The following is a 26,824-nucleotide window of genomic DNA, read 5'->3' on the forward strand; positions in this document are numbered from 1 at the left end:
ATGCAGCTGTGGAGGCTAGATCATTGGGTGTATGTAAGGCAGAGATTGATAAGTTCTTGATTAGACATGGGATGAAAGTTATGGGGAAAAGGCTGGGAAGTGGGGTTGAGGAGGAGATAGGAAAAGGGATCATTGAATGGCAGAGCAGACTCAGTGGGCCAGATGGCCTAATTCTGCTCCTATGTCTTATGGTCGTGGGATCTTAACCTACTAACTGGCACAACGTGGAAAATGTGGGAGAAAATTGGAGAATCCGGAGGAAACCCACACCTCCATGGGAAGGACGTATAAGCTTCTTTCGTACAGCATCAGAACTGAACTCCGAACTCCAGTGCACGGTGCTGTAATAGTGTCACACTACTGTGACTCCCCAACTCAAAATATAAAGAGTAACAGAAAATCTGATGGAGGAACTCTATGTCAAGCAGCATCTGCGGAGGAAAAGGAGTTGTCAGCATTTCAGTTGATACTCTGCATCAAGACTGAGAGTGGAGAGGGGAGATGGTCGGTATAAGGAAGAATAGGGGTGTGATGAGAAAAGGGTCCACGGTGTTTGGTGGTCTCAGGAGGAGTGTACAGTGACAGGCAGATAGGTAAAGGATGGGAGCAGAATGTTGGAATTGGGGGTCACTGGCAGGTGTATGATAGATGGAAGCAAACAAAGAAAGGTAATAGGAAAAAGAGGTAAAAAAAAATGGATGGAGCAGTGTGTGGGGGGGAGAGGTGTTGTGGTGGTGTGAAGATTGGAGTCAGCTTCTGGAGGGGGATAAGCAGGAACACAAAGGCTACTTGTGCTGGACTCTGATTAGTAAGGGAGGTGGCTGGCTGGTGGCACAGTGGCATCAGCGCCGGACTCCGGAGCAAAGGATCCCGAGTTCAAATCCAAGTCGGGCCACCCCCCGAGCACGCTTTCCATCCGTGCCGTGTTGAACGTCGAGCTAGCCACTCGGCCTCGTTAAAAAAAAAATGGGTTCAGTCAGGAAAATTCATATCGTGACCCATTGGAGATGAAAGGCAGTTTGAACCAGAACCAGATGGGAGTGCTGGTGGTGGGTGGCCTGTGAATGAACTGTGTCTGGGTAGTATGTGAATGAAACACTACGAGTGAAAGCGCAGTGAGGGTTAGTGCTCACCATGGGGGTGGCTGTACTGTGTTGGTGAGCTAGGAAATGGGACAAAATGGGAGGACAGGAGGAAGAGAGGAAGACACCTCTGCTGAAGGTTCTCAGCCAAAACATCAACTATGCTCTTTTCCATTGATGCTGCCTGGCCTGCTGTGTTCCTCCAGCAATTTGTATGTGTTCCTTGGATTTCTAGCATCTGCACTTGTTTGTGATGATAATCTGCAAGCTTATGGTTTTCATTATTACATTGAAAGTTTAAATAATATGATATGTGAAAGGACACTGGAATGTACAGGGAGTCATGCTGTTACCATATTATGCTTACTTCTTTCATTTTTGTTATACTTAGGTTCAGCCAGCCGCAGATGTTTGTTAAATTCTCGTGGAATCGCATTTTGGGGCCCACCAAGTTTTGCTAGATGTGTTTCACATGATTACAGGCATCTATATGTGTCGGTAGGTACAATCACTTCTTTTGTATATTGTATCAATCCAAGGATGTTAATAATATGGATCATTAGGTGGTGCATTGTATGATAAGGGATCCTGATCTGTATCTAATTCAGTTTACTTGACTGCAAGCTTCCTGACTAAAAGTGCTCGCAATAAAATCTCTTCCAATAAGTCTTGAACTGATTGCTAATGCAGTTCTAAAGTGAAAAAACAAGTATTGCATGCAAAGAAGGAGACTTGAAAATTGCAAAATAAAATACAGCAAATTCTGAAAATCTGAAAAAAAACCAGTATGATGGGTCAGACTTGCCACTTCAGGACAGTAGCTCTTCATCGTAACCAGAAAGGTGAAAAAGCCCTTCATTATAACCAGAAAGGTGAAAAAGCAGGTTCATTTTAAATTGCAGAGATGAGGCAAAATAGAAAGAACAAAAAGTATGTCTAAAAGGGTAGAGTTAATCTCTAAAATAATGTCTGTAAAATCTGCCTCACTGAGAAAGTTGCTTTTGGCGCAGTCTGTAGGAGGGGAATGAATAACTGATCTTTCTGCAGGAATGTACATAGAGGAAGATGAATGAAAGCATTTAGTTAAAAAAACATACTGGAACTGCAAGATACCGAGCACTGCAATCTGCAGAAATGTCAAATGAAGGAGGACGCTGAGAAGTCTCAGCTAATCAGGGAGCATCTGAGGAGGGAAAAAAGGCTGAGCTAACGTTACAAAAGCGTGAATTTAGGTTAAGTGGGCATGTCCTGACACAAACTGGAAAGGTTGCATAGAATTATGAGACTTAGTATTATCTCCAAAGGACTGCAACAAACATATATGGAAGCTGATCCCTGAGCTTATATCAGGCTTCACTGGATTAGTTTAAGAGCCAATATGTAATATTGATAAATGGACAATAACTGTTCATTTGAAGTGACTTTTATAGTTCAGTCTTCGGTTGAACTAGTGTTCCAACAATCCTTGGTGAAGAAGGTTCCAGAAGAAGGCTGTTAAAAGGAAAAACACCATAAAGGTTCCTTCTGGCTGATGAATACATAGCCACTTTTATCAATTTAAGTTATCAACAGTTTTCTAGTATGTTAGAATAAATAAGTTAATGGGAAATGGTTTCAGGGATGCTGGTGCATAGAAAGGAGGTGCCATGTCTGAATGTTATGTGTTATTCATCTGAATCAAAACAACACAGAGATATGTGCACAAGTGAGAGTAGGCAATGGAACAATCAAAACCGCCGCGGATTCTGAATTTCCAAACAATTAGCAATCTTAGACAATGGAGAAAGGACAGGTGTTTATTAAGGTGGCTAAGCAGAGGCATTGCTGTATGTCATTGGTCACAAGAAGGAGGAATTGTATGAACGACCAAAAGAATGGTGTGGGAGTGAGGACTTTATATTTTTAAATAATTGGGATTGTGTCTAGGGAAGGTGGGACCTGTATGAGCAGGACTGATTACATTGAACTAGAAGGGGTACAATACAATAGAAGGTTTACTTGAGGTATTGGACAGTGCTTAAACTAATCTGTCAGTATATCAGAGTACAGAGTACAATTAGAAGGTAGGCACAGTCAAATATAGAAGGCCCAGTAGACAAAGAAAGTATGGCAGTAAAGGTGCAAGGGAAGATTGAAAGGCTAAATTGAATCTTATTTAATGCCTGACTGATAAAACTGATGAATTTGAGGTGTTAATGAGCAAATAGGAATATACAATTGTTGCAGGTACGAAGCCATGCTTGAAAGAAGGGCAGGACTGGCAAATCAACATTTCAGGGCATTCAAGCTTCAGGTATGGAAGGGAAGGAAACAAAAGAGGAGCTGGCATTACAGTATCAACTAAGGAATCACTTACCAACAGTCATGAGGAAGTATGTCTTATTTTTAGTGGGATCATGTTATTGTGAAAAATTTAGTGGAGGTGGAATTTGTAAACTGCATCCAGGAGAACTTTTTGAGTCAGTATGTAGATAGTCCTAAGAGAGAAGGGTCAGTACTGGACCTAATATTAGTGAATGAAAGTGGGTGAGTGGTTGAAGTGTCAGTGGGAAAGCATTTTGGAAATAAAGACTATAGCTCTAAGTTTCATGGTAGGATTGGGAAAGGGTGAAGTTGTTCCTCTGGCACTTTGTGTATATTGAGCAACTACTTGAATTTAAATCAGTAGGTGACAGATTGGAGCTTTTCAAACATGAAATACTGAGAGCTTAGAGCTAGTAAGTCCAGAAGATCATAAGATATAGGAGCAGAATTAGGCCTTTTGGCCCAACATTTCATCATGGCTGATCCAATTTTCCTTTCGGCCCCAATCTCCTGCCTTCTTCCTATATCCCCACATGCCAATCAACCTCTGCCTTAACTATACATTAAAACTTAGCCTCCACAGCTGCCTGTGTCAAAGAATTCCATACACTCTTTCCACCACTCTTTGGCTGAATAAATTCCTCCTCATCTCTGTCCCTCTATTCTGAGGTTGTATCCTCTGGTCTTAGACTTTCCCGTCATATGAAACACTTTCTCCACATCTCTCTATCAAGGCCTTTCACTATTTGATAGTTTCATTGAGGTCACCCATCATGCTTCTGAATTCCAGCGAATACAGGCTCAGAGCCATCAAACGCTCTTCATATGACAAGCCATTCAATCCTGGAATCATTTTCATGAACCTCCTTAGAACCTCTCCAATTTCAGCACGTCCTTTCTAAGATAAGGATCTCAAAACTTCTCACAATACTCCAAGTGAAGCTTCACCAGTGCTATATAAAGTCTCAACATTATGTCCTTGCTTTTATATTCTAGTCCTCTTGAAGTGAATGGTAACACTGCATTTTCCAGGCACAAACTGCAAATTAACCAATACGGAATCCTGCACGAGGACCCCCCAAATCCCTTTGCACCTCAGTTTTTTTGTATTTTCTCTCCATTTTGAAAGCAGACAACCTTTTCATTCCTTCTGCCGAAATATATGGCCATACACTTCCTGACATTATATTCCATCTGCCAATTCCTTACCTATTCTCCTTATCTGTCTAAATCCTTCCACAGTCTTCAAAACTACCTGCCCCTCCACCGATCTTTGTATTGCTTGCAAACTTTGCTACAAAGCCATCAATTCAATCATCCAAATCATTGACATATAACTTAAAAAGACTCAGTTCCAACACGAAGCCCTGTGACACACCACTAGTCACAGGAAGCCAACGAGTCAAGGCTCTCTTTGTTCCCACACTTTGCCTGCTGCCAATCCAGCACTGCGATATCAACGCTAGAATCTTTCCTGTAATACCATGGCTTGTAGCTTATTGAGCAGATTCTTCCCCTCTGCCATCTGATTCATGGAAACATAGAAAACCTATAGCACAATACAGGCCCTTTGGCCCACAAAGTTTTCCCGAACATGTCCCTACCTTAGAAATTACTAGACTTACCTATAGCCCTCTATTTTTCTAAGCTCCATGTACCTATCCAAAAGTCTCTTAAAAGACCCTATCATATCTGCCTCCACCACCGTTGCCGGCAGCCCATTCCACGCACTCACCACTCTCTGAGTAAAAAAATTTACCCCTGACATCTCCTCCGTACCTACTCCCCAGCACCTTAAATTTGTGTCCTCTGATGGCAACCATTTCAGCCCTGGGAAAAAGCCTCTGACTATCCACACAATCAATGCCTCTCATCATCTTATACTATCAGATCACCTCTCATCCTCCGTCGCTCCAAGGAGAAAAGGCCGAGTTCACTCAACCTCTTCTCATAAGGCATGCTTCCCAATCCAGGCAACATCCTTGTAAATCTCCTCTGCACCCTTTCTATGGCTTCCATACCCTTCCTATAGTGAGGTGACCAGAACTGAGCACAGTACTCCAAATGGGGTCTGACCAGGGTCCTATATAGCTGCAACATTACCTCTCAGCTCCTAAATTCAATTCCATGATTACTGAAGGCCAAAGCACAGCATGCCTTGTTAACCACAGAGTCAACCTGCACAGCTGCTTTGAACGTCCTATGGACTCGGACCCCAAGATCCCTCTGATCCTCCACACTGCCAAGAGTTGTACCATTAATACCATATTCTGCCATCATATTTGACCCACCAAAATGAACCACTTCACACTTACCTGGGTTGAACTCCATCTGCCACTTCTCAGCCCAGTTTTGCATCCTATCAATGTCCCGCTGTAACCTCTGACAGCCCTCCACACTATCCACAACACCTCCAACCTTTGTGTCATCAATAAACTTACTAACCCATCCCTCCACTTCCTCATCCAGGTCATTTATAAAAATCACGAAGAGTAAGGGTCCCAGAACAGATCCCTGAGGCACACCACTGGTGACCGACCTCCATGCAGAATATGACCTGTCTACAACCACTCTTTGCCTTCTATGGGCAAGCCAGCTCTAAATCCACAAAGCAATGTCCCCTTGGATCCTTACTTTCTCAATAAGCCTTGCATGGGGTACCTTATCAAATGCTTTGCTGAAATCCATATACACTACATCTATAGCTCTTCCTTCATCAATGTGTTTGGTCACATCCTCAAAAAGTTCTATCAGGCTTGTAAGGCACGACCTGCCCTTGACAAAGCCATGCTGACTATTCCTAATCATATTATACCTCTCCAAATGTTCATAAATCCTGCCTCTCAGGATCTTCTCCATCAACTTACCAACCACTGAGGTAGGACTCACTGGTTTATAATTTCCTGGGCTATCTCTACTCCCTTTCTTGAATAAAGGAACAACATCCGCAACCCTCCAATCCCCCAGAACCTCTCCCGTCCCCATTGATGATGCAAAGATCATCGCCAGAGGCTCAGCAATCTCTTCCCTCACCTCCCACAGTAGCCTGGGGTACATCTCATCCAGTCCCGGTGACTTATCCAACTTGTTGCTTTCTAAAAGCTGCAGCACATCCTCATTCTTAATATCTACATGCTCAAGCTTTTCAGTCTGCTGCAAGTCATCACTACAATCACCAAGACAAAGGGTCTCAGCCCGAAACGTCGACTGTACCTCTTCCTAGAGATATTGCCTGGTCTGCTGTGTTCACCAGCAACTTTCATGTGTGTTACTACAATCATCAAGATACTTTTCCATAGTGAACATTGAAGTAAAATATTCATTAAGTACTTCTGCTGTTTCCTCAGGTTCCAATCATACTTTCCCACTGTCACACTTAATAGGTCCTATTCTTTCACATCCTATCCTCTTGCTCTTCACATACTTGTAGAAAGCCTTGGAGTTTTCCTTAATCCTGCCCGCCAAGGCCTTCTCATGACCCCTTCTGGCTCTCCTAATTTCCTCCTTAAGCTCCTTCTTATTAGTCTTATAATCTTCTGGATCTCTAACATTACCTAGCTCTCTGAACCTTTTGTAAGCTTGTCTTTTCTTCTTGACTAGATTTATTACAGCCTTTGTACACCACAGTTCCTGTACCCTACCATAACTTCCCTGTCTCATTGGAACGTACCTTTGCGAACTCCACACAAATATCCCCTGAACATTTGCTATATTTCTTCTGTACTTTTCCCTGAGAACATCTGTTTCGAATTTAAGCTTCCAATTTCCTGCCTGATGGCCTCACAACTCCCCTTACTCCAATTAAACACTTTTCTAACTTGTCTGTACCTATCGCTCTCCATTGCTATTGTAAAAGAGATAGAATTAGTCATAGTCATAATCATACTTTATTGATCCCGGGGGAAATTGGTTTTCGTTACAGTTGCACCATAAATAATTAAATAGTAATAAAACCATAAATAATTAAATAGTAATATGTAAATTACACCAGGAAATAAGTCCAGGACCGGCCTATTGGCTCAGGGTGTCTGACCCTCCAAGGGAGGAGTTGTAAGGTTTGATGGCCACAGGCAGGAATGACTTCCTATGACGCTCTGTGTTGCATCTCGGTGGAATGAGTCTCTGGCTGAATGTACTCCTGTGCCCAACCAGTACATTATGTAGTAGATGGGAGACATTGTCCAAGATGGCATGCAACTTGGACAGCATCCTCTTTTCAGACACCACCGTCAGAGAGTCCAGTTCCATCCCCACAACATCACTGGCCTTACGAATGAGTTTGTTGATTCTGTTGGTGTCTGCTACCCTCAGCCTGCTGCCCCAGCGCACAACAGCAAACATGATCGCACTGGCCACCACAGACTCGTAGAACATCCTCAGCATCGTCCAGCAGATGTTAAAGGACCTCAGTCTCCTCAGGAAATGGAGACGGCTCTGACCCTTCTTGTAGGTAGCCTCAGTGTTCTTTGACCAGACCAGGTTATTGTCAATTTGTATCCCCAGGTATATGTAATCCTCCACCATGTCCACACTGACCCCCTGGATGGAAACAGGGGTCACCGGTACCTTAGCTCTCCTCAGGTCTACCACCAGCTCCTTAGTCTTTTTCACATTAAGCTGCAGATAATTCTGCTCACACCATGTGACAAAGTTTCCTACCATAGCCCTGTACTCAGCCTCATCTCCCTTGCTGATGCATCCAACTATGGCAGAGTCTTCAGAAAACTTCTGAAGATGACAAGACTCCGTGCAGTAGTTGAAGTCCGAGGTGTAAATGGTGAAGAGAAAGGGAGACAAGACAGTGCCCCGTGGAGCCCCAGTGCTGCTGATCATTCTGTTGGACACACAGTGTTGCAAGCACACGTACTGTGGTCTGCCAGTCAGGTAATCAAGAACCTGTGACACCAGGAAAGCATCCACCTGCATTGCTGTCAGCTTCTCCCCTAGCAGAGCAGGGCGGATGGTGTTGAACACACTGGAGAAGTCAAAAAACATGACCCTCACAGTGTTCGCTGGCTCGTCCAGGTGGGCGTGGACATGGTTCAGCAGGTCCGTATGATCACTATCTCCAAAATGCTCTCCCACTGAGAGATCTGACACCTGACCAGGTTCGTTTCCCAATACCAGATCAAGTAGTAAATGGACATTGAACCTTTGGATGTTACCTCACTTTTTTAATACATAGTATTTCTGTTTTTTTGCATGATTTTTAATCTATTCAATATATGTATATTGTAATTTATTTATTTATTTATTATTATTATTATTATTTTGTTTTTTTCTTGTATATTATCTATTGCATTGAACTACTGCCGCTAAGTTAACAAATTTCACGCCACATGCCTGTGATAATAAACCTGATTCTGACTCCCCAAGAACCATCTCTCTGGTAATGGTAACTTCACACACTTCATGACCCTTGACACCTGGAACTTTCACCATACTGCTTGTGTTTTCCACAGTGAAGACAGATGCAAAATACTTATTCAGTTTATCCACCATTTCCTTGTGGTCCCATTTCTACTTCTCCAGCTTAATTTTGCAATGGTCCGATATCTACTCTTGCCTATTTTTTACACTTTATGTCTCTGAAGAAACTTTTGGTATTTTCTTTAATATTATTGGTTGATATTCTATTTTTACCTTCTTAATAACTGTTTTTTAAATGTTTTCTGTTGGTTTTCAAAAGTTTCCCGATCTTCTAAGTTCCCAGTAATTTTTGCTCTATTATATGTCCTTTCTTTGGCTTAATTGCTGGCTTTGACTTCCTGGCATAATTTACAATTTACATATTACTATTTAACTATTCATGGTTTTATTACTATTTACTATTTATGGTGCAACTGTAACGAAAACCAATTTCCCCGGGATCAATAAAGTATGACTATGACTATGACTATGTTAGCCGTGGTTGTGTCATCTTTCCATTAGAATACTTCTTCCTCTTTGGGATGTATATTTCCTGTGCTTTTCAAATTGCTTCCAGAAATTCCAGCCATTGCTGCTCTGCCATCATCCCTGCCAGTGTTCTTTTCCAAAAAATTCTGACCAGCTCCTCTTTAATACTGCTGTAAACCCCTTTAGTCCATTGTAATACTGATACATCTGACTTTAACTGCTCCTTCTCAAATTTCAGGGTGAAATTTGATCATTTTATGGTCACTGGCTCCTAAGGATTCTTTTACCTTAAGCTCTCTAATTGATTCTGGTTCATTGCACATTGTCCAATCCAGAATAGCTGCTACCCTAGCGGGCTCACCCCATGAGTTGCACTAAAAAGCCAACTCATAGGCTGTCTAGAAATTCTTCCTCCTGGAATCCAGCACCAACCTGATTTTCCCAATCTACCCGCATATTGAAATCCCCATTTACTATTGTAATATTGCCCTTTGGCATGCATTTTCTATCTCCTGTTGTAATTTGTCAACCACATCCTTTAGGCGGAAATCTGTATGCAACTCCCATCAGGGTATTTTTACCCTTAGCGTTATCCTTAGAGTCTGTGGTGGCCAGTGCTATCATGTTTGCTGTTATGTGCTGGGACAGCAGGCTGAGGGTAGCAGACACCAACAGAATCAACAAACTTATTTGTAAGGCCAGTGAAGTTGTGGGGATGGAACTGGGCTCTCTCACGGTGGTGCCTGAAAAGAGGATGCTGTCTAAGTTGCATGCCATCTTGGTCAATGTCTCCCATCCACTACATAATGTACTGGTTGGGCACAGGAGTACATTCAGCCAGAGACTCATTCCACCGAGATGCAGCACAGAGCGTCATAGGATGTCATTCCTGCCTGTGGCCATCAAACTTTACATCTCCTCCCTTGGAGGGTCAGACACCCTGTGCTGATAGGCTGGTCCTGGACTTATTTCATAGTTTACTGGCATAATTTACATATTACTATTTAACTATTTATGGTTCTATGACTATTTATTATTTATGGTGCAACTGTAATGAAAACCAATTTCCCCCTGAGATCAATAAAGTATGACTATGACTATAACTTAGCTTTATCAACAAAGATTCAACACCTTCTGACCCTATGCCACGTCTTTCTAATGATTTGATTACATTTTTTACCAACAGAGCAACACTGCCCCCCTCCCCCGCCTTCTTTTCGATACACTGTGTACCCTTGGACATTAAGCTCCTAGCTTTAATCTTCTTTCAGCCATGATTCATTGATGCCTTCTCCAACGATAGTGTCTGTTAGATATCTCAGTGATAATCTGTGCATGAAACTAGAAGATATAGGTAAGGTTTAAAATGAATAATTTTTATCTGTATTCACTGAAGAGAAAAGTATTAGGATTTCTGGTTTCAGGGAGGGTGCTTGGGATAGTCTAGAGCATTTTAACATAAAAAAAAGATGCTTTTGATGTCTCAGTGGGCAAAGGTGTGCATGAACCCTAGGGCTAGATGAACTGTCTCCAAGGGCACTGAGGGAACCAAGGGAGGAGATTGCTGGGGCTCTGGTGGATGTTTGGTGGATACAGGTGAGATGCCAGATGGTATTTTTACTCAAGACAGAATGGGGTTATGTCAGGCAATAGTATCAGCGAAAACTATTAGATAAAGTTCTGAGTGACAAGGTAAATCTAAACTTGGAAAGCAGGTATTGATCGGGAGTAGTCAATATAATTTTGTGATGGGATATCCTGTTTCCTTAACTTGATAGAGTTTTTTTCTGAATAAGTAACAAAATAAATTGGAAAAGGCAGTGAGATTGATGTAGCCTACATGAACTTCAGTATGGGTTTCACAAGATCCTTCATGAAAGGCTGTTCCAAGACAAATTGGCAAATTGGATCCAAGTTGGCTTGGTAATAGGAGACAGAGTGATAATGGAAAGTTGCATAGTGATTGAAAGTCTGCAATCAATGGTGTGTCGCAAGCATTGGCATTGGGACCCTTGCTTTTTGTCATAAACAAAGATTTAGATGTGAAAATGGGAGGTATAAATTCTCAGTTTGCAGGTGATTATTTTTGTTGATAGTGAGGAGGGTAGTCTTGAGTTACAAAATAATATTAATTAGCTGGTAAGTTAGGTAGAGCATTTTGTTGCTTCCTGATGTAGAAATATATTAGCATTCCTTCATCATCTTTGCTGGATGACTCTGTGATTCTCTTAAATGCATGAGATGTATTACAGCTTGCAACCCATCTATCCACTAGGGATAATCTACCAGGAGGAAAGAGATTCTGATATTCTCTTAGTGGGGCTAACTTGTTAGACAATTGCAATTTTGCTGATTTGGACTTGCTTGTCAGAGAGCAGATTGTATTATGAGATTCAGGAGAACAGCCAGATGGAGTTAATCTGAAGTTTAATCAAAGTACAAATTACAAATGTGAATGGAAAGAGTGCAATGACCTTTTTTAAACATATGTAGGTATTTTTAGAACAACTGTGACATCTAAAGTATGATATGCTTGGAAGTAGGAAAGTAATTAAAAGTTTTGGGTTAGTCTTATCAAGAGAAGGTGTAAGTACTTTGTACAGCACAGAGGAAAGTCCTTCAGCGCATGGTGCTGTGTCAGACTAATTAAATTAGTAATTAATGCCTAATTTAACCAATCCCTTCTGCCCATGCAAATTCCATATCCCTTCATTTTCTGCATATTCATTTACCTAAAAGCCTCTTAAATGTATCTGTTGTATTTGCCTATACCACCACCCACCACCCACCAGTACATTCCAGGGATCCACCACTCTGTAAAAAAAAACTTGCCATGCATATTTCCTTTGTACTTAATTCCTCTCACCTTAGATGGATGGCTTCTGGTGTTAAATAGTAAAACACTGGGGAAAAAAGTTAGCCGTTTTCTATCTCTGCCTGTCATAATTTCATTAACTTCTGTTAGGTCACCCCCTAGTCTCCGCTGCACCAGAGAATCTCTCATTCAGACGCCCTGGTCATCCTGTTAGATCTCCTCTGCAAAGCTTCTGTATCCTTCTTATAATGGGGTAACCAGAAATGAATGCAATACTCCAAATGTGGCCTAACCAGAGGTTTATAAAGCTGCTGTTTAATTTTCTGCCTCTTGAGCTCAATGTATTGACTACAGGAGAGGAATCAGAGGTCCATGAGCCAGGACTCATCTGGGGGTCAGAGGTGGAGAGGGTCACTGAACTTAAATTCCTGGGTGGATTTCAGGGGATCTGTCCTGAGACCAGCACATAAATGACATTACAAAGAAGACATGGCAGCACCTCTACTTTCTTAGAAGTTTGTGCATGTTTGGCAACTCATCTAAAATGTTGACAAACCTCTATAGATGCACAGTGGAGAGTATCCTGACTGGTTCTAACATGGCCTGGTACGGAAATGCCAATGCCCAAGAATGAACAAGCCTACAAAAGTTAGTGGATGCAGCCCCATGCATCATGGGAGAGGTCTCCTTTTTTAAAGAAAGGGGCTTCCCTTCCTCCACCATCAACTCTGCTGTCAAACGCATCTCCCCCATTTCATGCACATCTGCTCTCACTCCATCCTCCCGCCACCCCACTAGGAATAGGGTTCCCCTTATCCTCACCTACCACCCCACCAGCCTCCGGGTCCAACATATAATTCTCCGTAACTTCTGCCACCTCCAACGGGATCCCACCACTAAGCACACCCTTCCCTCCCCCTGCCCCACTTTCCGCAGGGATCACTCCCTACGCGACTCCCTTGTCCATTCGTCCCCCCCATCCCTCCCCACCGATTTCCCTCCTGGCACTTATCCTTGTAAGCGGAACAAGTGCTACAGATGCCCTTACACATCCTCCCTCACCACCATTCAGGGCCCCAGACAGTCCTTCCAGATGAGACGACACTTCACTTGTGAGTCGGCTGTGGTGATATACTGTATCCGGTGCTCCCGATGCGGCCTTCTATATATTGGCGAGACCCGACGCAGACTGAGAGATCGTTTCGCTGAACACCTACGCTGTGTCTGCCAGAAAAAGTAGAATCTCCCAGTGGCCACACATTTTAAATCCACGGCCCATTCCCATTCTGATATGTCTATCCACGGCCTCCTCTACTGTCAAGATGAAGCCACACTCAGGTTGGAGAAGCAACACGTTATATTCTGTCTGGGTAGCCTCCAACCTGATGGCATGAACATTGACTTCTGTAACTTCCGTTAATGCCCCTCATTCCCCTCGTACCCCATCCGTTATTTATTTATTTATTTATTTATTTATACACATTCTTTTTCTCCCTCTGTCCCTCTTACCCATCCTCTGGGCTTCCCCTCCCCCTTTTCTTTCTCCCTAGGCCTCCTGTCCCATGATCCTCTCATATCCCCCTTGCCAATCACCTGTCCAGCTCTTGGCTCCATCCCTCCCCTTCCTGTCTTCTCCTATCATTTCGGATCTCACCCTCCCCTCCCCCTCCCACTTTCAAATCCCTTACTAGCTCTTCTTTCAGTTAGTCTTGACGAAGGGTCTCAGCCCGAAACATCGACTGTACCTCTTCCTAGAGATGCTGCCTGTCCTGTTGCGTTCACCAGCAACTTTTATGTGTGTAGCCAGAATAAGACCCATTGTCCACTACCCTCTGTCTTCCAGGGGTAAAGCAATCTTGAATCTAATGGCCAAGTCACCATGGATCCCATGCATCTTCATCTTCTGGAGAATCTCCATAATTCTCCATGGTATAGAGGGTTATGGTCCTGATGCAGGAAGACAGGACTTGGCAGAAGACCAGGCTGACATGGACTAAATGGCCTGCTTCTGTGCTTTAGTAGGTTAATGACTCCACAATTCTAACACTTTACTAAAATACATACAAACATCTACTGCTCTGTCTTCATACAACACCTTCATCACCTCCTTGAAAAATTCGATCATGTTAGTAAGATATGACCTGCACCGCCTAGTTAGGTCAACACAAATCCTACATCCAAGAATCCTCTGCAGTTGCTTCCCGGTCACTCACATGAGACACACCAGTCTATAATTTCCAGGATTATTCCTATTTTCAGCAAAGGAGCATTAACTTCTCACCAATCCTTTGGATCCTCACCAGTGCGTAGATATGATCAAAGATCTCAATTCTGTCCAACAATCTCAGGTCTTGCCTCTCTCAGTTGTTTTGTGATTCTTTTCTGCACTTTCACAATATTCTAATACCCAATGTCTTCTGTGAACCAAACTACTTTTAACTTTTCACTAATTAGAAAGAAATTTGTTTTAGTCTTTGTATGACCGAAGATAATGATTTCATATTTCCTTGCAGTGACGTATTTGACCACACTTTAATATATTTGACTCCAATTTAATGTTTTTTATGCTTTCTTTACTTCATTAGGAAACTTAGATTTGTAATTTTTATCCCATCATTTAAGTCACTAGAAAATATAATTAATAGCTGTTTCCAGCTTTTCCTACCTTTTTTTTAGGAACAAATGCCACTTTTGAGCTATATTGGACCAAATTTTGTCTGCCACCCAGAGTTAGCTGCGCTCATGTGAGATCAAAATATGGAACCAATCTCCCTTTGCATCTTTGAACCTGTGGTGAGATATGAATGACAAATTCTCCATGTAAGGAATGCTTCTGAAAGACTTGCAGAATCCAAGCAAAGTTAGGTCTTTGTTTTCAAAAAAACATCTTATGTTTAAAAGCTATTAAAGTTCAAGTGAATGATTAAAACAATCGTTTATGTTAATTTTAATTAATAGGTGTAAATTATTTATAAACACAAGTAAATAACTGAAAACAAAAATATTTTTATAAAATAATTAACTTCTCCTTTGGCTCTTCATTCTCTGTTCTTTTGATTAAAATCCCCATTGAAACCATTCTTACTTGAATGAATTGGCTTGAATTCAAAGTGGTAATTCCAGCAAGCCCCATCATCAGGTTCCAGTGATGAGCAATGCAAATGGACCATGAGACACAGAACAAGTCTATGTTTGAAAATTTATATTTAAAAAGATCTGCATAGAACTCATATACTTTCTAAAGGTTCAACACCTGAAAGCTAGTGATTCAAATTGGAAGCACAGATTAGATACCAGCTAGTGAGATTTGTCCCATTATTGATTCACAGTTCCCAGATTGCAATGCTTCGAAACATTTCAAATGACAGCTTCTATACAAGAACAATAATAGAAATCAAACCACACACATCAGTGTATTTTAAGTCACGCAGATCCTATTAGTGTTTTGTATCTTATCTGTACAGTTTATGGAGGTTCTTAGATAAATATTCCCTGTGTATGTAGGAACTAGCGCAAAAGAAATGTTATTTCTGCATTTTATTCTAATGAATCATCACATAGAAGGATAGTTTAAACTCTGTTGATTTAACAAGGGAACAGGAAAACATTCTAGTATTTGATATATATGTTCAATGCAGTTTCAACATTCCCTTTTCCGAGTTTAAATTAAGCATTCTTTGGAACGTAGAAGGTTGAGGGGGGAACTTGATAGAGGTGTTTAAAATAATGAGGGGGATTGATAGAGTTGATGTGGATAGGCTTTTTCCATTGAGAGTGGGGGAGATTCAAAGAAAAGAACACGAGTTGAGAGTTAAAGGGCAAAAGTTTAGGGGTAACATGAGGGGGAACTTCTTTACTCAGAGAGTGGTAGCTGTGTGGAATGAGCTTCCCGCAGAAGTGGTTGAGGCAGGTTCGATGTTGTGTTTTAAAGTTAAATTGGATAGATATATGGACAGGAAAGGAATGGCGGGTTATGGGCTGAGTGCAGGTCGGTGGGACTAGGTGAGAGTAAGAGTTCGGCATGGACTAGAAGGGCCGAGATGGCCTGTTTCCGTGCTGTGATTGTTATATGGTTATATTCTTGATTACCATGTGAAATTTAAACCAAATTCAGGCAATTAATTATGTCAGATAGAGGAATTGATATTAGTGCATTTAACATCCATTTGAGCTCTTAATGAGATCTTCTAAACTTGGTTTAACTTGGGTCCATATTTAACCTGTACATCTTGGCTTTCCCAGCATGAAGTAAAATAGCCAGAATAGATCTTAACTAGCAGTATAGCTGTTATTTAAACTTGTCTTTAAACTGAAATATTAACTCTGTTTCACTTTTAACAAATGCCACCCAGTCTACAGAGTGTTCCTATTTTTATTTCACATTTTCTTTGTCTGCAGATTTTTCTTATAGGCTGAGGCCAGAATTGGAGTGGTGAATTGATACGCTGGCAGCAGGGTATCTCATGACATTTACATCAGTGAGAGGCGGCAATGTTTCAGGCTCTGACTCATTCTGGAACTCAAGTGTGGAGGGGGGCACATTGGGGAGTGGTGGTGGAGAGATTTGCAAGTAGATTAGATGGAGAATGGTGGGTGGCCATAGCATTTCATCTTTTGGTAAGGTACCGTACCACAAACCCTGATTTTATTAGAAGCCTAACAACAAATGTGGTGGCTAGGAAAGTAAAAGAAAAAGAAACCAGATGTTCATTACAGCCTTTACTTCCCAAGGTAAAGAGTTGATTCCATTAAAGTTAGCTGCATCTACCATGTTCTTGCCCATTCACTCAACTTGTTCAAATAATCTGAAATTTCTTTGCGTTATCTTCACAATTCACAATACCACACAGCTTCATGTCAATGGCATAGATATTGTCTGCTTCCCTCATTTGTCATTGATAGATGTTATAAACAGCTGGGGCCCAAGCACCCAGGAATCACAGCCTGCTATCCCAATTGCTATACTTGGGCAATTGATCAAAGATCTCTTTGAATTGGAATTAGTTTATTATTGTCACGTGTACTGAAGTACAGTGAATTGCTTGCCTTGTGTGCTGTTCATACAGATCAATTCATTGATGTAGTTCAAGGTGAAAAAGCAGGTGGCCCAGCAAGCACCTGAGCGTCTCTTCACATTCTATTTTCTGTCCTTCTGCCTTTAAGGATCAATGTACCAAGGTCCCTGCGTTCATTAACGCTTCCTAGTTCATGGTGTATGTGTAGGTGCAAATAAAACAAAGTGAGATGTTTTTACGTTTAACAAAACCTGTAACACATTTTATTGAACTCCAAAACCTACATAGCAAAAGCGCACTAAAAACCTTTTATGTAATAACGTCATCAGGCCAGACCAGCTTCTTAAAGCAAAACCCTAACTCAATGATGGTGGATGGGAATTATGTTCACTTCTCCCAATTACATTACCCTACACAGGCTTCCCCAGAATTCACTAAAACCGGCATTGTGAGCCTGACTGGAGCTCGGACGCCACCCATCTCAAGCCCTGTGTTCCACGGGAGGAGGAACTCCTGATGGTAGCCCTTAGCTAGATTGACTTTGGAAAAACTTAACTAACTAGCTAAATGTGCAGTAAAACCTTGAATGTGTGGGACCGGCTAACGATCAGGGATGGTAGCCTTATTAAGGTGTCGGTGATCACCACATGGCTGGCAACCTCCATCGCACTTGAGAACTGTATGGAGGGTTAAAGCTCAGGGGCTATTCGACCGACGTACAATTCTGAGTCTTTCCATGTTGGCAAACGCAGCCTTCGTGGTTGCCAGCTTTTCTGGGTCCAGTCTATGTGCGCAGGTCTGGACTGCTGGGCCAGTTGTGGGACTGAGGTGCTCTTCCCCATGTTCTACAACTGTAGTGGGGAATGTGAGTTTGGTGAGCTCTGGGAATTTGGCAAGCAGTTGAGTAAACTCGTAGAGTCGTTGTGGGGAACTCACTGGAGACGTGGTGTAACAACCTGAAGCCCTTGACATCCACAAGCCCACAGTTCTTAAGATAAACTAACAGTCCTTGGGCACACAGAAATCTCCACCAAGCAGAGGTCTAGCCATTTTAGCCAGAGAGAAGTGCCATGTGTAATGTCGCCCACTGAAGCAGAGCGTCACCTGTCATATCCTGTAAGTCTGCATCCTGCTGCCATTGGCGGCCTCCAACAAGGCTTCGTCGCTCTTTACCTTCTCATCAATAGGCGAAGCTGGCAGCGCCCTCACTTGATCACCTGTGTCACACAGGAAACATCACCCTGAAAAGGTGTCTGTAATGAACAGTGATAACCCTGCCTGGCAGCTGGAACCAGACTGCCGATGTCTCGATGTGCTGCATTGTTGAAGCTGCAAGGCGGTCAGCACCTCCTAACTTTCTCCCAAAGTGAGCGTGGTAAAAGCACAGGCCCAGCTTCGTTTGTTTCGCAGCCTCAGGCTTCCTTATGTTGGGGCCTTGCTGACTGAGCTTATTGAGATATAGAAAGGAGGAGAAATGATGCATCAGTGCCTAGCTGACATTCTCAGGCATGTCAGCAAACTCCCTGTAGTCCATCATGGGTGCATTAGTGAGGACTACATGAACTGGATGAGGTGTTTTCTGCATGAAGAGTTTTTTAAAAAATAAAACAAGGATGATGATTTCCCAGGGGAGACAGCGTGTGGACAATTAGCTCCACATGATTACCATCACTAAGACTGGGCAAGGAGAACAACTGCTTGACATGCACAGACTCCGATAGTCTAAAAGTCTGTAGAAGGTGAGTTTCAGTGATCGGTATTTATCGTATTCAGGCAGGTTATTTAGTAGATTCACCACTCTTGCAGCCATGGAGTTGCTGAATGATGCTATCACATCTCCACACACAAGTATTTGATGTTATCAGTGGAGATTTCCCACAGCACGAACTGTGCCTCCGCTTGTGCGATCCAAGAAATGGCATTTTGCTTCCAAAACTCCAGTTTCAAGGCGACTGTGTTGACTGATATGTTTTATAACTCCAGAATCATCCGAGAGCATTGGGGTCATCAACGTAGGCTCTCTGAAATAGAACAAAGTGAGATGTTTGATGTTTAACCAGCTCCGTCACACGTTTTATTAAACTCCAAAACCTACAGAACAAAAGTACGCCAAAAACCTTCATCGTGCCAGACCAACCTTTTACAGTGCAAACCCAACTCAGTATTGGTGGTTGTGAATAATGTTACCCAAAATACGTACTCATTATTAGACCCCCAAAAAGGAGCACCTTACACTTATCAGAATTAAATTCCTTTTGCCTGACTTCTTAACTGATCAATTTTATTCTATGGCCTGACTACCCACCTCCTTTTAACATTTTGATTTTCTGAAGCTGATTTTAAAATTTTCTCAATATCACCATGTTCCTGATGGTTCATTGCCATTTCTCTCCACTTTATCTACTCCACCACCTTGTCTTCCTCTTCACACTTGCTTTTTGGACCCTCTGACAGTGTGCAAGAATCCTATCTTTTGCTGCAGCAATTTAAGTCCTCTAGTTTGCATCATACTGCCTTTTGTTTTCAATAAATCAGTCCCATGTATTGTCATCGTCAGCTCATGACCTGCAATCTATAACCTTTTTGCCACCTTCTGTAGTGATTCAGTGCAATCAGAATCAGCTTTATTATCACCTGCATGTGTCGTGACGTGTTAACTTAGCAGCAAAAGTTCAATGCAATACATAATATAGAAGAAATAAAAACAAAATAAAATAATACATAAATAAATAAATTAGGTACATGGAGCTTAGTAAAATGGAGAGCTATGGAGAACCTTAGGTCATTTCTAAAGTAAGTACATGTTCGTCACAGCTTTGTGCAGTAGGTTTCTATGTTCTATGCTCTAAATCAATTACAGTATATATATATATATCGAATAGATTAAAATCATGCAAAAATCAGAAATAATATAAAGAAAAAAAAGAGAAAAAGAAAGAATCATGCAGATGTTTCTGTAAGAGTACATTTAAAAAGTGAGGTAGTGTCCAAGGGTTCAATGTCCATTTCGGAATCAGATGGCAGAGGGGAAGAAGCTGTACCTGAATCGCTGAGTGTGTGCCTTTAGGCTTCTGTACCTCCTACTTGATGGTAACAGTGAGAAAAGGGCATGCCCTGGGTGCTGGAGGTCCTTAATAATGGACACTGCCTTTCTGATACACCGTTCCTTGAGGATGTACTGGGTACTTTGTAGGCTAGAACCCAAGAGGGAGCTGACTAAATTTACAACCCTCTGCAGCTTCTTTCAGTCCAGTGCAGTAGACACTCACCCCTGCCAAATACCTGGAAGTGGTGCAGCCTGTCAGTATGCTCTCCAATTTAAAACTCCACTCCACCCACAGGCAACTCTAAGAATGGTTAATAGTTACTTTATTGTCGCCAAACAATTGATAGTAGAACGTACAATCATCACAGCGATATTTGATTCTGCGCTTTGCGCTCCCTGGATTACAAATCGATAGTAAATATTAAAAAGTTAAATTATAAATCATAAGTAGAAAATAGAAAAATGGGGAGTAAGGTAGTGCAAAAAACCGAGAGGCAGGTCCGGTTATTTGGAGGGTACGGCCTAGATCCGGTTCAGGATCCATTCAGCAGTCTTATCACAGTTGGAAAGAAGCTGTTCCCAAATCTGGCCGTACGAGTCTTCAGGCTCCTGAGCCTTCTCCCGGAGGGAAGAGGGACGAAAAGTGTGTTGGTTGGGTGGGTTGTGTCCTTGATTATCCTGGCAGCACTGCTGTGACAGCGTGCGGTGTAAAGTGAGTCCACAGATAGAAGATTGGTTTGTGTGATGTGCTGTGCTGTGTTCACAATCTTCTGCAGCTTCTTCCGGTCTTGGACAGGACAACTTCCATACCAGGTTGTGATGCACCCTAGAAGAATGCTTTCTACGGTGCATCTATAAAAATTAGTGAGGGGTTTAGGGGACAGGCCAAATTTCTTTAGCTTTCTCAGGAAGTAAAGGTGCTGGTGGGCCTTCTTGGCAGTGGACTCTGCTTGGTTGGACCAAGTCAGGTCATTTCTGATATTGACCCTGAGGAATTTAAAGCTGTTCCACTTGCGCACCAGCGATGTAAATGGGGTCGTGTGGTCCGCTACTCCTTCTGAAGTCAACAACTAATTCCTTCGTCTTACTGACGTTGAGGGATAGGTTACTGTCTTCGCACCATGCCACCAGGTTCTTAATTTCCTCTCCGTACTCAAACTCATCATTACCCAAGATACGGCCTACAATTGTGGTGTCATCAGCAAACTTGTATATTGAGTTTGATGGAAACTTGGCCACACAATCATGGGTGTACAGTGAGTACAGCAGGGGGCTGAGTACACAGCCTTGTGGGGCACCAGTTCTCAGAGTGATTGTAGAGGAGAGCTTGTCCCCTATTTTTACAGCCTGGGTCCTGTCTGTGAGGAAGTTGAAGATTCAGCTGCAGATCTGAGTGCTAAGGCCCAGGTTCCAGAGCTTAGGAATCAGTTTATTTGGAACGATGGTATTAAAGGCAGAGCTGTAGTCAATGAAAAGGCGTCTTTATTCTCCAGGTGTTCTAAGGAGGAATGTAGGGCCAGAGAGATGGCATCTGCCGTTGACCTGTTGTTCCGGTAGGCGAACTGCAAAGTGTCAAGATTGACCGGTAGGCTGTGGTTGATGTGTGCCATAACCATGATCCTCTCATATCCCTTTTGTCAATCAACTGTCCAGCTCTTGGCTCCATCCCTCCCCCTCCTGTCTTCTCCTATCATTTCGGATCTCCCCCTACCCCTCCCACTTTCAAATCTCTTACTAGCTCTTCTTTCAGTTAGTCCTGACGAAGGGTGTCGGCCCGAAACGTCGACTGTACCTCCTTCCTAGAGATGCTGCCTGGCCTGCTGCGTTCACCAGCAACTTTTATGTGTGTTGCTTGAAGGCAAATGCCATGTTAGCATTCATTTCAAGGGGTCTAGAATATAAGAGCAAGGAGGTGATTCTGAGACTTCATAAGGCACTAGTGAGGCCTCACCTTGAGTATTGTGAACAGTTTTGGGCTCCTCATCTTAGAAAAGATGTGTTACCATTGGAAGGGGTCACAAGGATGCTTCCAGAAATGAAAAGGTTGTTATACCGGGAACATTTGATGGCTCTGGGTTTATACTCACTGGAATTCAGAAGGATGAAGGGGGATCTCATTGAATCCTTTTGAATGTTGAAAGGCCTAGACAGAGTAGATCTGGAAAGGATGTTTCCCATGGTGGGATAGTCTAGGACAAAAGGACACACCCCCAGGATAGAGGGGTGCCCTTTCAAAACAGAGATGCAGAGAAATGTCTTTAACCAAAGGGTGGTGAATCTGTGGAATTTGTTGCCACAGGCAGCTGTGGAAGCCAGGTCATTGGGTGTATTTAAGGCAGAGATTGATAGGTTCTTGATTGGATATGGTATCAAAAATTATGGGGAGAAAGCTGGGTTAAGGAGGAGATAGAAAAAACGGATCAGCCAAGATTGAATGATGGAGCGGACTTGATGGGTCAGATGGCCTAATTTTTTTTCTTATGATCTTATGGTCTAATATTGGTCCCCCTCCGATTCAGGTGCAACGCATCACTTTTGAACAGGTTATAACTCCCCCAGAAGAGATCCCAATGATCCAAGAACATAAAGCCCTGCCCCCTGCACCAGCCTCTCAGCCATGTATTTATCTGCCAAATCATCCTGTTTCTACCCTCAATGGTGTGTTGCACAGGCAGCAATCCAGAAATTACTACCCGGGAGGTCTTGCTTCTCAGCTTTCTACCTTGCCGTCTAAATTCTCTGTTCAGGACCTGTATGCTATTCCTTCCTATGTCATTGGTACCAATATGTAGCAAGACATCTGGCTACTCCCCCCTCCCTCTCCAAAATGTTGTGGACACAACCTTAAACATCCCTGACCCTGGCACCTGGGAGGCAACATACCGTCTGGGTGTCCCGTTCATGTCCACAGAATCTTCTGTCTGTTCCTCTGACTATCAAGTCCTCTATCACTACTATTCCCTTCGATAGCCAGGATGTGGGCTACAAATTACAACAAGGTACAGAAAAGGCATGTGAAAAGGACATGGGGGTGTTGAGCAGCAGCCAGACAACAATCGGAAGCATGAGAAGACATAGCTTTACCTGTTGAGTACATAAGGCATAGATTCATGGCAGTTTGATGTTTGAACAGCAGCCAATCAGCGATCAGGTTTGATTGGCGAGAATGGACAAAAATAAAGCAGGGCAAGCAGAGTAACCATTGTTGGAATGGACAGTGTTAGAGTGGCTATCACTTCAGTTCTTCAGTTCTCGAGAGGCTTCAAGGCTTCAATGCAGAGAGGCTTGAGTGAGAGAAGGTGAGAAAGTCATAGGTAGATTTTTTTCCCCCAGTTTATTTATCGGTGCCTTCTTTATAATTGCACAGCTAGAACTGTAGGGATACCAAGCCGGTAGTTCACAGTTCATCTGGTAGGATGTGGGAAGGTAGGAAGACCTCCAGTTTCCCTTATTACTTCACCTGCAGAAGTGCATCCAGCTGCAGCTCCTAACACACCGCATAAGGGTGAGGAGTTGAAGCTGGAACTGGATGATCTCCAGATCAGTTAGGAAGCTGAGGAGATGACAGATAGGACATGGAGAGGTAGTTATGCCCAGGCACAAAACACAGGAGGCTGGGTGACAGTCATGAAGGGGAAAGGGGTTAAACAGCCAGTGTAGCGTACTCCTGCGTCATCCCCCTTAGGAACACTTTGGATTTTGTTGGGAGGGGGTTGACCTGGGAGGGGGATGACCTAGCAGGGGGAAGTCACCACAGTCAGGTCTCTGGCACTGATTCTGACTCTTTGACTCAGAAGGGAAGGAGGAGCAGAGGTGAGCTGTGGTGATGGGAGATATGTTAGTTTGGGGAACAGAAAAAGAACGTAGAAACGTAGAAAACCTACAGCACATTATAGGCCCTTCAGCCCACAATGTTGTTCCAACTATGTAACCTACTCTGGAAGCTGCCTGTAATTTCCCTACTGCATAACCCTCTATTTTTCTAAGCTCCATGTGCCTATCTAAGAGGCTCTTAAAAGACCCTGTTGTATCTGCTTCTACCACCGTCACTGACTGTGCATTCCACACACCCACCACTGACATCCCCCTTGTACCTACTTCCAAGCACCTTAAAACTATGTCCCCTCCTGTTAGCCATTTCAGCCCCGGGAAAAAGGCTCTGGCTAATCACATGATCAATGCCTGTCATCTTCCTATACACCTCTACCAGGTCAGCTCTCATCCTCCATTGCTCCAAGGAGAAGTTGCCAAGTTCACTCAACCTATTTTCATAAGGTGTACCCTCCAATCCAGGCAACACCCTTGTAAAACTCCTCTGAACTCTCTCTATAAGTATCCACATCCTTCCTGTAATGAGGTGTCCAGAAATGAATACAGTACTCTGTGGAGTCTAACTAAAGTCTTATATAACTGTGACATTACCTCACAGCTCTTGATCTCAATCCCACAGTTAATGAATGCCAACACACCATATGCATTTTCAACAACACTGTCAACCTGTGCAGCAGATTTGAGTGTCCTTTGGACATGGGCCCCATGATCTTGCTGATCCTCCACACTGTCAAGAATCTCACCAGAAATACTATATTTTGTCTTCAAATTTGACCTACTGAAATGAACAACTTCACACTTATCTAGGTTGAACACCATCTGCCACTTCTCAGTCCAGATCTGCATCCTATCAATGTCCCGCTGTAACCTCTGACAACCCTCCAGACTATCCACACCACCCCTATCTTTTGTGTCATCAGCAAACTTACTAACCCATCCTTCTACTACTTCATCCAGGTTATTCATAAAAATCGCAAAGAGGAGGGGTCCCAGATCAGATCTCTGTGGAACACCACTGGTCACCATTCTCCATGCAGAATATGGACCATCCACAACCACCCTTTGCCTTCTGTGGTCAAGCTAATTCTGGATCCACAAAGAAAGATCTCCTTGGATCCCATGCCTCATGACTTTCTGAATGAACCTCGCATGGGGAATCTTACTAAATGCCTTACTGAAATCCACTGAAACTGCATGCACTACTCTAACTCCATCAGTGTATACTGTTACTTCCTCAAAGAATTCAATCAGGTTCGTAAGCCATGACCTGTCCTTGACAAGCCATGCTGACTATCCCTAATCAGATTATGTCTCTCCAATTACTCATAAATCCTGCCTCTCAGGATCTTCTTCAAATACTTGCCCACATCTGAGGTCAGACTCACTGTTCTATAATTTCCCGGTTTACCTCGATTCACTTTCTTGAACAAGGGAACAACGTTTGCAACCTTCCAATCCTCTGGTACTTCTGCCATCCCTAATGATGATGCAAAGTGGAAGTCACATAAAATTCTCATGTTGGAATAAAAACAAAAATAAATATATATATATATATATAGTGCAAAAGAGCAATAGGAGGGTACTGTTGATGGATTCACAGCCCATTTGGAAAACTGACAATGGTGGAAAAAGCTGTACTTTAATCACTGAGTTGGGACTATAGGCTCCTGTACATTCTCCCTGATAGTAGTAACAAGAAGAGGACATGACTTGAATTGGGAGGTCATCAATGATGAATGCCGTCTTTTGAAGATGTTCTCAATGGTGGGGAGGTTAGTGCCCATGATAGAGCTGTGTGAGCCTACAATCCTCTGCCTCCTCTGTTAGTCCTATGCAAGGGAGCCTCCGTACCAGACAGTGATGTAACCATTCAGAATGTTCAGAATGCTCTCCATTATACATTTGTAGACAGTATAAATTCTTCTCAGGCTTCCAGCCAGATAAAGGTATCAATTTTAACTGACGTTTCAATGACCATCTCTGCCATTTTCATTATGGATGATGCCCAAGCATGTCTTGTCTGGTGGTATATATAATCCATCGGTCATCCCTCCTGATTGGTTAGTCCTCTTCCATTCAGGTTTGTGCTGTCCCACCTTATTTACAATCAACTTTCACTTCTTACTTAGAGCGAGACCTTCATCTTTGTTAAAATTCCTTTTCTCTAATTTTACTTTAATGGCTTCCTTTACCAGATGGCCCGAAAAGCCATTGGCACAGCGCAGTAGTTTTGTGCCATCAAAGTCAATTTTATGGTCATTGTGAATGCAGTGTTCTGCTACTACTGATTTTTCTAGGTAACCCCAACAGATACACCACCCATGTTCCTTGATGCAGGTTTCCACCATGTGTCCCGTCTGGCCGAAATGTGCTGCTCTTCATTCACAGGGATTCCCGTAAACACCAGCAGTCCTGAGTCCCAGGTCACCTTTGACCCCCATGAGCTGTAATTTGAGTTTCCTTACGGGTTTGTGGATGGTATTAATCCAATATTCTTTCAGGATCCTGGTGATCCTTCCAGAAACCATGGAAACATAGGGAAGACAGATGGTAGTGATGAGCCCCTCCTCATTGTATGTTTAATGCTAATAGAAAATGATGAAAAAAACAGTCCTTCGGAGTATGCGGTGTATGAAGTTCACAGTATAGCTTCTGCTTTCATATTTCAATCTTACGAGCATGTGGTGCAATCTGTTGGGGTCTCATAGTCTATCTTTCATAAACTTAATTAATTGATGTGAATGATCTTTGACTATCCCCTGTTCCTTCAGTTAGATCACTGGAAGATAAGGTTACCTTTTAAAAACCAGTTTTGAACTTTCCATGAAATCAC

At 42.7% G+C, this 26,824-nt stretch overlaps 1 protein-coding gene across 1 annotated transcript in view; it reads left to right on the forward strand.

Annotated features, from left to right (window-relative positions):
* LOC140190525 (adhesion G protein-coupled receptor B2-like) overlaps nucleotides 1-26,824 on the forward strand; it is a 1,142,782-nt gene that overhangs the window by 367,540 nt on the left and 748,418 nt on the right. The window contains exons 8-9 of the mRNA XM_072247176.1: nucleotides 1,474-1,580; nucleotides 15,564-15,572. Coding sequence (XP_072103277.1) covers nucleotides 1,474-1,580; nucleotides 15,564-15,572 — 116 coding nt within the window. The remainder of the gene's footprint in view (nucleotides 1-1,473; nucleotides 1,581-15,563; nucleotides 15,573-26,824) is intronic.

The sequence above is a fragment of the Mobula birostris genome, chromosome 30 (assembly GCF_030028105.1).
Source record: "Mobula birostris isolate sMobBir1 chromosome 30, sMobBir1.hap1, whole genome shotgun sequence".
NCBI lineage: Eukaryota > Metazoa > Chordata > Chondrichthyes > Myliobatiformes > Myliobatidae > Mobula > Mobula birostris.